Here is a 12751-nt window from a genome sequence, read left to right on the forward strand (position 1 = left end):
AGCTCAAATCCTCCAACCCTGGCAACATCCTTGTAAATCTTTTTTGAACCCTTTCAAGTTTCACAACATCTTTCTGATAGGAAGGAGACCAGAATTGCACGCAATATTCCAACAGTGGCCTAACCAATGTCCTGTACAGCCGCAACGTGACCTCCCAAATCCTGTACTCAATACTCTGACCAATAAAGGAAAGCATACCAAACACCACCTTCACTATCCTATCTCCCTGCAACTCTACTTTCAAGAGCTATGAACCTGCACTCCAAGGTCTCTTTGTTCAGCAACACTCCCTAGGACCTTACCATTAAGTGTATAAGTCCTGATTTGCCTTTCCAACTTTCCACCTCACATTTATCTGAATTAAACTCCATCAGCCACTCTTCAGCCCATTGGCCCATCTGGTCTAGATCCCACTGTAATCGGAGGCAACCTTCTTTGCTGTCCATTACACCTCCAATTTTGGGGTCATCTGCAAACTTAATAACTATACCTCCCATGTTCACATCTAAGTTAATTTATATAATGAAGTATTTCATATTTTTCCATATTATACTCTATTTGCCCACAACCAACGAATTATCCTTTTGCAGCTTCATGATCTCTTCACTATTTGCTTTCCTATATATCTTTGAGTCATCAACAAATTTGGCAACCATACTTTCTGTCCCTTCATCCAAGTAATTTAAAACCGTGAATAGCTGAGGCCTCTGTGGTACACTGCTTGTTATTGTGCCAACTAGCAGTTACTCCTGCTCCCTGCATCCTATTACTGAGCCAGCCTTCTATTCATGAGATTAAGATTCTTCCAGCTTACTGTCATGCAGACTCTACATTCCTTCCACTAATTGTTTTGTTGTACAGGACTTAATTGTTCACCATGCAAACTTAATGTTGAAACTGAGCACAAAGCCACCCACTGGCATAATGGCTACATTGATCAGAAGTGTTTTTTTTTAAAACTTCTGTTGCACAAATTCATGGAAGTGGTGATACTTGCTCATGTAAAATGCTCCATTGACCTCAAATTACCCTGGAAGGGTTGGGGGATCTTAAACTATTTAGCAATATGTGTTGCTAGCTATTTTGTGCTATTACTTTGCAGTAGCAACATGAATAGTGTTTGCCATTAACAGGATACTGTCAAGCCAAATAAGACATTCTATTATCACACAAATGAGCAATGTGGTTTATGCAGTTGTGTGCTTTTGTGATGCCAGGTATATCGGTGATACATCTCAGAAACTGGCACATGATGTCAAATGGCACAGCCCTTCAACCATTTGCAACAAGCAACAATGGTACCGACTGACCCCAACTAGCTCAAACTCTGCAGGATCCCAAACTAGATGTAATTCTTCAATTGAAGAACATTTGCTAGATAATCATGAAGGTAAAGAATTAGACTTGCAATCTAGGATTGTCAGTCAATTTGCAATGTGGCACACTTGTCAGTACTGGAAAATACATAATAATACACAAGATCCTGTTCTTTGAAGAAAGAAAGAACATAAACACACTGCACCGGTTTCTACTCAATTGCTGGTTCATTTCTCAGGGCACAGCCTTGACCAGAGTCAGTCAACCTGCCTGGTTTAAAGTTTAAACAAAGCTTGGCTACTGGCTGTCAATTAACATTGATGATGCATTCTCAATGCCAATGCTGCTACCAAAGTCTTGCCAAATAATCAGCATGCCTTTCAACAGTGCAAGTGTTGGCTTCCCCATTGAATGGATGTTGTTGTGAAACGTTCTGGTGAGTGCATGATAAAAAGCTTTGACAACATGAATAATTTTCCAGCAATTCCCTCAATTCCACAATATACATACTAAACAAACATCAAGGTCGTGATTCAAGGTTTCTCAGAGAGCACAGAAGGATACGAAGCACAAGGATCTTTGGGAATTTCTGGATTGTGAATTTCTTGGTACATTTTCTTCGTGTTTTACACCTGTAGCAGGTCTGGAACACAATGCACACAGTTACAGGTTAAAAAAAAAATCTAAGCCCACACCACAGAAACTCAATTCAGGAAGGTCTTGCCAAATGAAAATCTATGCTGAAATAAAAGGAGGAACCACATGTTGGGTGTAGACAGCAGAGATCAAGTGAATCCCGGAGAAGAGTTCAAGGACAGTAGGAGTATATACTTGACAAGAAAATCAGGAGGGCAATAAAAGGGACATGGGATAGCTTTGGCAAACAGGGTTAAAGAGAATCCAAAGGGATTCTATAACTACATTAAAGGACAAAAGGGTAACTAGGGAGAGAATTGGGCCCCTTAAAACAAAAACAAAAAAAAAATCAGCAAAGCCAACTATGTGTGGAACTGCAGATAGGGAGATACTAAATGTGTATTTTGCATCAGTGTTTACCATGGAAGATTTAGAACTTGGGGAATAAATAGCAACATTGTGAAAAATATCCACTTTACAGAGGTGGTGGTACTGGATGTCTTGAAATGCATAAAGATGGATAAATCCCCAGGACCTGATCAGGTGTACCCTAGAACTCTGTGGGAAGCTAGGGAAGTGATTACTGGGCCCCTTGCTGAGATACTTGGATCATCAATAGTCACAGAAGACTAGAGGGGTGCCAGAAGACTGGCATTAACATGATGCCAGTGTTTAAAAAAGGTAGTAAGGAAAAGCCAGAGAACTATAGACCTGTGAGCCAGATATCGGTGGTGGGCAAGTTGTCCCTCAGGATTCCTTCCAACAAGATGTACATTTATTTGGAAAGGCAAGGACTGATTACAGATAGGTAAAAACAATGACTGCAGATGCTGGAAATCAGATTCTGGATTAGTGGTGCTGGAAGAGCACAGCAGTTCAGGCAGCATCCAAGGAGCTTCGAAGCTACTTGGATGCTGCCTGAACTGCTGATTACAGATAGTCAACATGGCTGTGCGTGCAGGACATTGTGTTACAAACTTGATTGAGTTTTCTGAAGTAGTATCAAAGAGGATTGATGAGCTGTGATCTATAGGGACTTCAGTAAGGCATTTGACAAGGTTCCTCCTGGTAGACTGGTTAGATCACAGAATACAGGGAACTAGCCATATGGATACAGAACTGGCTTGAATGTGGGAAACAGACAATAGTACTGAAGGGTTGCTTTTCAGACAACAGGCTTATGACCAGTGGTGTGCCACAAGGATCAGTGCTGGGTGAACTGCTTTTTGTCATTTATATTTTAAATTTATAAATAATTTGGATGTGAACATAGTCACAGTTAGCAAGTTTGCAGATGACACCAAAACTGGGAGGTATAGTGCACAGCAAAGAAGGTTACTTCAGATAACAGTGGGATCTTGATCAGATTGGCCAATGGGCTGAGGAGTGGCAGATGGAGTTTTATTTAGATAAACGTGAAATGCTGCATGTTGGGAAAGTAAATCAGAGCAGGACATATACACTTAATGGTAAGGTCCTCGGGAGTGTTGCTGAACAAAGAGACCTTGGAGTGTGGGTTCATAGCTCCTTGAAAGTGGAGTCGCAGGTAGATAGGATAGTGAAGAAGGTGTTTGGTATGCTTTCTTTTATTGGTCAGAGTATTGAGTACAGGAGTTGGAGGGTCATATTGCGTCTGTACAGTGCACTAATTAGGCTATTATTGGAATAGTCCACTCAGTTCTGGTCTCCTTCCTATCGGAAGGATGTTGTGAAACTTGAAAATGTTCAAAAAAGACTTACAAGGATGTTGCCAGGGTTGGAGGATTTGAGCTACAGGGAGAGGCTGAACAGGCTGGGGCTGTTTTCCCTGGAGTAGAGAATGTGGTGCTAGAAAAGCACAGCAAGTCAGGTAGCATCTGAGGAGCAGGAGAATCAATGTTTCGGGCACTCTGGACACTGATCTCCAGCATCTTACATCCTCGCTTTCTGTTTTCCCTGGGAATGGAGGCTGATGGATGACCTCAGAGGTTTATTAAAACATGAGGGACAAGGATGGGATAAATAGGCAAGGTCTTTTCCCGGTGATGGTGGGGGGGGGGGGGGGGGGGAGAAAGAGTCGAAAACTAAACGGCATTGGTTTAGGCTGAGAGAGGAAAGTTTTGAAAAAGGACTTAAGGGACAACTTTTATTTGCCCAGAGGGTGGTACGTGTATGGAAAGAGCTGCCAGAGGAAGTGGTGAATGTTCGTACAATCTCAACATTTAAAAGGAATTTGGTTGTGCATATGAATAGAAAGGGTTGAGGGATATGAGCGAAATACTGGCAAATGGGGCTAGATCAGGTTAGGATATCTGGTCGGCATGGACAAGTTGGACCAAGGATCTATTTCCGTGCTGTACAGCTCTATGACTCTGTGGACCTTTGGTACTGGGCGAGAGCATTCAGCCTGGTTCTGCTACTTAATTCAATAAATAGATGGTGTTTCAGCTCCACATGTTAAAATCATCCTTAAAATTGCCATGGAAGAGGAAATACTTTTCTCAAACAACACTAACATTTTAAACGTATCAATTAGATCATTCTTTAAAATCTTCTCAACAATTAAGCACAAGCTTATACTATGGAATCCATCTTCATAATTTACCCTTCCAAACCTGGGATCACTAAATTATCATTAGCTTTCTCAATAGCAATTCAGTTAAGGGCTTGTCAGAAACAAAGGACTGGGGAAAGAGTCAAATTAGTCAATGTTGCAGTTCCATGACTGGTGTTCAGAAAGCTGTGCTCTGATCGGCATGTAGTGAGGCACCCATCAGAGCAAAAAAAAATTTAGAAAAAAAAACCAAAAAAATTAAAAAAAAAAAAAATCAATCCTACAAAGGGAAAAAGTGAAATAAGGGTCCATGGATGTGCAGCACACATTGGACAGAACATGCAAGAAGGGAAAACATTTCTCAAGGAGTTTACTGTTGATTAAACCCATTCACAGATTTACTTTTACATTTTGTTCTTGGGATTGACAATAAAAACAGGCTTTGCCCACATTCCAAGTTGGCCTCCAGAAGGTAACTAACTGTTTTCTTGAACAGCTGCAGTCGACATGGTCCAGCTAACTCGGTGTTTGCAGAGAAGTTTCAGAACTTGGAGACAAAATTACACGTGATACTGCTGGGTGACATCAAAGTTACCTTTTGTCAAAAACAGCTGGCATGTTCCAAAGCACGTTTGAACACTAATCCTGGTTTCTGTTGGTCATCCACATACCAAGTCCTGTAACATTCTTAGGCAACTAAAAGATTGTTGGTTGTTTTTAAAGTGAATAATGTTAATCCGATCAATCATGTAACTGGTGCTTTGATCTCTTATTTTTCATGGGATTGAGCGATTGAATTCTTTTTTTAAAATAAGGAAACAAAGCAGGTTTAAATTTAATCTTCAAAAAAAAAACCTTCCATTCAGTGAATAAACTTTCACCTTGCCAAATTTCAAGGGATTTACTGCACTGGTGCACATTCTGGAGTTCTTGTCTCAGCCATCAAGATATTCAAGGTAAAAACAATGACTGCAGATGCTGAAAACCAAATACTGGATTAGTGGTGCTGGAAGAGCACAGCAGTTCAGGCATCATCCAACGAGCAGCGAAATCGACGTTTCGGGCAAAAGCCCTTCATCAGGAATCTGATGAAGGGCTTTTGCCCGAAATGTCGATTTCGCTGCTTGTTGGATGCTGCCTGAACTGCTGTGCTCTTCCAGCACCACTAATCCAGCATCAAGATATTCAGCAGAATCTATTTGCAACTTTATTCTACAGTCTACAAATGTTGAGACTTTCCACAAGGGAATCATTCTGATCACCTTGAATAGAACAGAATCCCTCCAGTGTGGGAGCAGGCTATTCTGCCCATTGAAACCACACTGACCTTCCAAACAGCATCCTATCCAGACCCATATCCCATCTCTATTTTCTATGTCCAATCCACTGAACCTGCACATCTTTGGACAGGGCTGACCACTAAGTCACTGTGCTTTTTTTCAAAGCAGTGGTTTGTAGGAAGGTGTATGTTCAGTATTCAGTGAGTTTAGCTTTCAGATCAATTCAGATCAATCAAGGCTGAAGACAAGGCAAATGACAAAGCTGATGTATTAACATCTATCTTCGACCATCAGTGCCAAATGGACAATCCATCCCAACCCCTTCCAGTGGCCCCCAGCATCACAAACATCAATCTTCAGTCCAACTGGATTCACTCCACATGATAAAGAAACAGCTCAAGATACTTGGATACAAACAAAGTCATGGGCCTGGATAATATTCCAATAATTGTACTGAAAAACTGTGCTCCAGGATAAACTATGACCCCAGCCAAGCTGTTCCAGTACAGTTACAACACTGGCATCTACTTGGCAATATGGAAAAAAAATTGTCCAGTGCATGAAAAGCAGGACAAATCCATCCCAGCTGATTACCACCCTGCCAGTCTCCTACCTCTCAGGAGCAAAGCAAATGGAATGGAGACAGTGCTATCAAGTGGCATTGGCTTAGCAATAACCTGCTCACTGATGCTCAGTTCCGGTTCTAACAGGGCCACTCAGCTCATGATTTCATTACAGCCTTAGTCCAAAAGATTCGAGCTACAGAGAGAGACACAGCCCTTCACAAAGCTCTGAGTGCGTGTGGCATCAAAGGCCCAAGCAGGACATAGGTCAATGGGTATCAGGGAAAATCTCTCATGGTTGGAGACATAGCTAGCACAGAGAAAGACGGTTGTGATAGATGATTAACCTCCATCATGGTCACAGGACATCTCTGCTGGACATCCCCAGGGTAGAGTCCTAGGTCCAACCATAGGATTCGTACAATGTGGAAACATGCCACTCAGCCCACCGAGTGCACACCAATCCCCTGAAGAGCATCTCACCAAGACTCATCCCCTCCGTGTAACTGTTTCCCTGGCCAATCCACCTGCTTATACATCCCTGAACACTATGGGCAATTTAGCATGGCCAACCCACTTAAGCTGCACATCTTTGGACTGTGGGAGGAAACCCATGTAGACACGGGGAGAGCGTGCAAATTCCACACAGACAGACAGTCTGCCAGAGGCTGGAATCGAACCCGGGTCCCTGGCACTGAGGTAGCAGTGCTAACCACTGAGCCATCGTGCTACAGGGATCAGTGCTCAGGCCATAAATATTTACAACGTATTGGTGACTTGAATGAGGAAAGTGAATGTATTATAGCCAAGTTCACGAATGGTCCATCATAAAAGACAGGTGGGGATGTTCACTGATAATTTCAGAACATTCTGCACCATTCATGACTGAAGTAACCTGTGTCCATATGCCAACATCCAGGCTGGGGTTGGCATGTGGCTTCTGACTTTTGCACCAGTATGAGGAAATTACCACAAAGAGAGACGCTTGTTTTTAAAACTGCCACCATGTGTATTAGTAATAAGCATTTTCCACACAAGTATTGACAGATCTTTCAAGTGACCATCAAAACAGAAAACATCAACTTACTGGCTTTTCATCACCATCCAGAACATCCTCTTTTGTGAAGAGTCTTATACAATCCATTAGTGAAACTTCACCATAACCTTTCTGTAAAAGCAGTAATAGGTAGGAATTAATAAGCAAAACCAAACATTTGAACTGTTGATAACAATAAGACATTGTTAAGACCATTAGAAATACGAGTGGAAGTAAGGCCATTCGGCCCATAGAGTCCACTCCACCATTCAATCATGGCTGATGGGCATTTCAACGCCATTTACCCACTCTCCCCATATCCCTTAATTCCTTGAGAGGTCAAGAATTTATCATCAACCTCTGCCTTGAAGACATTTAACATCCTGGCCTCCTCTATGCTCAGTGGCAATGAATTCCACAGGGTCACCACTCTGGCTGAAGAAATGTCTCCTCAGTTCCGTTTTAAATTGACCCCCTCTAATTCTAATTCTGGTTTTTGGAAACCAGCTTATTTTTGGGATGGAGTTGGGTATGGAGGGATTTGGATCACACTGGCCTTTGCATCCAGATCCTTGCCCTTAATTTCAATTGATATACAAGGAACATGCGCAAAATATTTTTAGCTAAAACAAAAAAAAACTGGCAAAGCAGCAGAGCTTAAGCATGCTATTAAAAGAAATGTTGTGATGGCAACAGGAAAATCTAATTAGTCATAACACTATTATTCCCTTTCACACGGAAGGAATTGGCAGCTCTAAAACATTAAAGCAAGGCTAAAGCCGTTAAAACAGATCTGCAAGCTCCAAACAAGATTATTAAAAGCCAACAAAAGAATATATAATGAATGCTGGAAATCTGAAGTGAAAGAAAACAAAGTGCTGGAAATACTCAGCAAGCCTGGTATTAACTACTGACAGAGAAATTAGAACAAACATTTCAAATCAAGGTCCCTTCCAGGTCAAGAAGGGATCTGTTCTGAAGAAATAATGTCCTTTTCTTGAAACGTTCACTTTGTCTCTTTCCACAGGGGTTTGCTGGTAATACGAGGCATTTCAGCACCCACTCCCATGACACAAACTCCCAAATTAAAATTTCCTACAGCTGGAGTTCACTCCTATTTTTGTGTCATACCAGAGATGGTCAGCACAGTTTATATTAGATTTCAGAAATTATAACTAAAAGTTCAGGGCAAGTTTAAATCCCAACAGGTTCATTACAGAAATTCTAAATAAAAATCGGCCCCAATACAAATGAGCATGAACTTACTCAAATGTCATAGGTAACCAGCTGATTCGTTATAACTGAAAAAGGAACACATGCTTCTGACCAGCTTTGGCTGATGTAGGACTCCAGACCAACAACATTTTGGGAAAGAGGAGTTGGACAGAGGTTTGTCAGAGGTTGGTGGAGTGTATTTTCAGGATGGTTACCTGGAACTAGTGGTGTGCTTGGACCACAAATATTTACAATATTAAATGAGTTGAATGAGGAAAGTGAGTGCATTATAGCCGGGTTTACAAACGATACGAAAAATAGCTAGGAATGCAAGTATGAGGATCACACAAAGTCTGTAGTGAAATATAGTTGGGTTAAACGAGCAGGCAATAACTTGGCAAATGGATTATAATGTAGGAAAATGTGAGTCATGCACTTTGACAGGAAGAATAGAGGTGATGAACATTATTTAAACAGAGGAAGATTGCAGAAAGCTATAGAAGAGGGATTTCTGAATCCTTGTTCATGAATCATAAAATGCCAGCATCCAAGTTTAACAGGTGAAATGGGCTATTAGACTTTATCTCAACTGGAATGGAGTTGGAAGTAGGAAGACTTTGCTAAAACTGTACAAAGCACTAGTTAGACCACAGCTAGAATAATGAAGTGTTTTGGGGGCCCCCATTTGTGGAGAACTGCACTGGCATTGGAGGTAGTCTAGAAAAGAATCACAAGGCTGAGATGAGTCATGAAGGAGAGGTTGATTGAAGTAGATTGGGCCTGTACTCATGGGAATTACGAGAATGAGAGGCACCTTATTGAAACATACAGAGGAGCTGGTGTTTACACTGTAGAAATACAGGAGTAAATCAAGATGGCTGCTGATATCAGCTGTAATTTTGGTAGCGCACCTTTGAAATGGGCAGTGACAAATCCCAGAAGGGGTCAAACACTGTGGAACAATAGCCACATTCGCTGCAGGTCAGGGAACTTTTCAACTGGCCCACAAAATGATCTGAAAGGAAAAAGAGAGGAAAACAAAAATCAGTTAGGTTGTAATTGATGTGGAAAAATAGATTAGGTATGCTCAATTTTCCCTGATATTGTAATTCTGATCTGCACAATTGCATGTGGCTGCGTTCATATGAAAACCCAAATGTATTGCGCTCACCTACAATCCAACTGTCCTCTCTCTCCAGGTATTTCTTCCACATTCTTCTCCCCTTTTCATTGTCCCTGGAAGTGGGGATGAAAATTTAAAATCAAGCGCCAAAACAAAACACCAACATAAAAATGATTTCAGCTTGTTGTGTAACAAAATACCACCCACAATTGGAGATTTTCCTAATGCATTAATTAACTGGAAACACTTGCCAATGCCAAACTTGAAAATGACTTTTTTGTATCAACAAGGAGCCACAGAAAGTCAGTCAGGAACACTGACATATAGCAGAATGTGTGGGTGAAAGTCTGATCCAAGCAACACCTCTGTTCTACACAACAACAGAACCCTTCCAGACATTAGCTACAATAATTAGGGTTAAAAAGGCAGAGGACGATCACACAGTCATTTCAGTCAGCAGTTTTAAAAAAAAACGCAAAGTTGATTCTAGAACATTGTTGGGCAATGATTGGACACAGGTTCAGCTAAACTATGGGGTACAATTGGGGCACCACTGTGGCTAGCACCGCTGCCTCAGCACCAGAGACTGGGTTCAATTCCAGTCTCTGGCCACTCTGTGGAGTTTGTACATTCTCCCCTTGTCTGCCTGGGTTTCCTCCAGGCGCTCTGGTTCCCTCCCACAGTCCAAAGATGTGCAGTTCAGGTGATTTGGCCACGCTAAATTGTCCATAGTATTAGGTCCATTAGTCAGAAGGAAATATAAGGTAGGAGAATAGGTCTGGGTGGATTACTCTTCAGAGGGTCAGTCTGGACTTGTTGAGCTGAAGGGCCTGTTTCCACACTGTAGGGATTCGAATTCTAATTCTCTGAAGGAGAGTGGGAATAAGCTCATCTGAGCCATTAACACCAATGAATAATCAGTTCTTGTGATGTAAATTCTAAGAAAGTTGAAATGTCAGGGAAATAAAAAGGTCACATCTCTCATAGTCAGAGTCAAAAGGTAAGATTGTAAACTTGAAACCTGCATTGAATGAAAATACTCTGCTCAAACCAAACTGCTTGAAGCAACGTGCACACCAGCAGCTCTGACTGATAAACACCGGTAGATTGTTAACACTTACGGAAGATGGTCCAAGTCCTCCACGATAGCCTTGGAACGCACCAACACTCTGTTCACTTCGTTATGAAGCCCATCCAGCAAGAAACGCAAAAACTCCTGGGCATCCTGTTGACTAAGTGAGCAATAAAATTTCAAAAGGTCAGATAATGACTAACCAATAATCCTACATCTACACAGCTTTCACCATCGCCCAAGACCTTCAATACAAGGGATTGAATAAGTCCTGGGGTGGGGTCTGCTGGTACCAGGAACCACACCAACAGGTTTCAGTCTCAAAATTATTATTGATATTTTGGACAGGACTTACTTGTATCCGACAAATCGTGGAGCGTATTTTTGAATTTGTGTTTTGAACTCTGAAGGACTGATGGGATCATTGCTGGAGGATGTCCACATGGTCTGGAGAAGTTTTGCAAATTCTACAGGAGCAAAAATTGACAAATGAACTTTAGTGGGTCTTGGTCAATGCAGGTTGAGGAACATGTTATTTTCACTATCATAAAGTCATTCAGCACATTATTAATTACACTGCCTTGGTAACTAGCTCCTGTTGTAGTGGGTAGTTGGCAGAGGTTAAAAGGTTGATCAGACATACACTTTTCTAGCCAGATACTTGTTCTCTATCCACACACAAGCCTAGAGTTTTAATTAATATATCATCTGTTCCCAACTTCCATTTGGTCTCAGACATTCCTGCCAGACCCTACTAGATAATGGTGAAAAATTAGTGCCATTTTATAATAACAGTATTCCAGATGATGTAAACATGTTGATATATTGGAGAGATCACACAAAAACTAAGAACATTTTATTGTCTTTGGTAGAGGGTTGGGGGCGGTGGTGATGGTGGTGGGGTGGGGGAGGGAGAGGATATGGGGATGGAAGCACTGGATTCACTGTTAGAGACCGAATGACCTGGCCATAGCTCTTGATCAATAGCTGTGAGCACTGACCCTCCATGAGTGCGGTGTTGGTGCGGCCCCGGTTGTTCAGATCTCGCCGATACGTGTTCTGAATACAATAATCTCTCAGCTCCCAGGTGTTACTCAAACACTGCAGAATGGAGTTCATGAAACACTACAGCAACAACAAAAAAAAAGAGAAACAGGAATGTTAATGACCACACTTCAGGCAAACGAGACAAGGGGAGCAGATGAAATTCAGAAACTAGTAGGAATGCAAGTAACCGGAGACCAGCACTTACGTGCAGCAGAAATTGGAGGCTCCAGACTATTTAACAAAGCAACAAGCCTGTAGCTGTCAAAACTACCATAGTCAGGGTAGTTTTCACTCTTAAAGACAGATTAACAAATCTAAAAACAAAAGCCAAACTGGCTCTTTCAAACAGCAGTGTTTATGGTCTGCAGTTGACTTGATTTATTGTTGGTAAAAACAATGACTGCAGATGCTGGAAACCAGATTCTGGATTAGTGGTGCTGGAAGAGCACAGCAGTTCAGGCAGCATCCAAGGAGCTTCAAAATCGACGTTTCGGGCAAAAGCCCTTCATCAGGAACAAAGGCAGAGAGCCTGAAGCGTGGAGAGATAAGCTAGAGGAGGGTGGGGGTGGGGAGAAAGTAGCATAGAGTACAATGGGTGAGTGGGGGAGTGGCTGAAGGTGATAGGTCAGGGAGGAGAGGGTGGAGTGGATAGGTGGAAAAGGAGATAGGCAGGTTGGACAAGTCATGGGGACAGTGCTGAGCTGGAAGTTTGGAACTAGGATGAGGTGGGGGAAGAGGAAATGAGGAAGCTTTTGAAGTCCACATTGATGCCCTGGGGTTGAAGTGTTCCGAGGCGGAAGAGGCGGCGTTCTTCCTCCAGGCGTCTGGTGGTGAGGGAGCGGCGGTGAAGGAGGCCCAGGACCTCCATGTCCTCGGCAGAGTGGGAGGGGGAGTTGAAATGTTGGGCCACAGGGCGGTGTGGTTGATTG

General features: G+C 42.2%; 1 protein-coding gene across 5 annotated transcripts in view; it reads right to left on the reverse strand.

The window, feature by feature from the left end:
* Positions 1-12751, reverse strand: part of LOC140494255 (ubiquitin carboxyl-terminal hydrolase 2-like) — a 114873-nt gene that overhangs the window by 7892 nt on the left and 94230 nt on the right. For all 5 annotated transcript variants that reach the window (XM_072593505.1, XM_072593504.1, XM_072593507.1 and 2 more), the window contains 7 exons: positions 11777-11900; positions 11131-11242; positions 10825-10935; positions 9752-9816; positions 9492-9595; positions 7417-7497; positions 1882-1960 (listed from right to left, as the gene is read on the reverse strand). In XM_072593505.1, the coding sequence (XP_072449606.1) occupies positions 1882-1960; positions 7417-7497; positions 9492-9595; positions 9752-9816; positions 10825-10935; positions 11131-11242; positions 11777-11900 (676 nt within the window). The remainder of the gene's footprint in view (positions 1-1881; positions 1961-7416; positions 7498-9491; positions 9596-9751; positions 9817-10824; positions 10936-11130; positions 11243-11776; positions 11901-12751) is intronic.

This window comes from Chiloscyllium punctatum, chromosome 23, assembly GCF_047496795.1.
Source record: "Chiloscyllium punctatum isolate Juve2018m chromosome 23, sChiPun1.3, whole genome shotgun sequence".
Taxonomy (NCBI): Eukaryota; Metazoa; Chordata; class Chondrichthyes; order Orectolobiformes; family Hemiscylliidae; genus Chiloscyllium; species Chiloscyllium punctatum.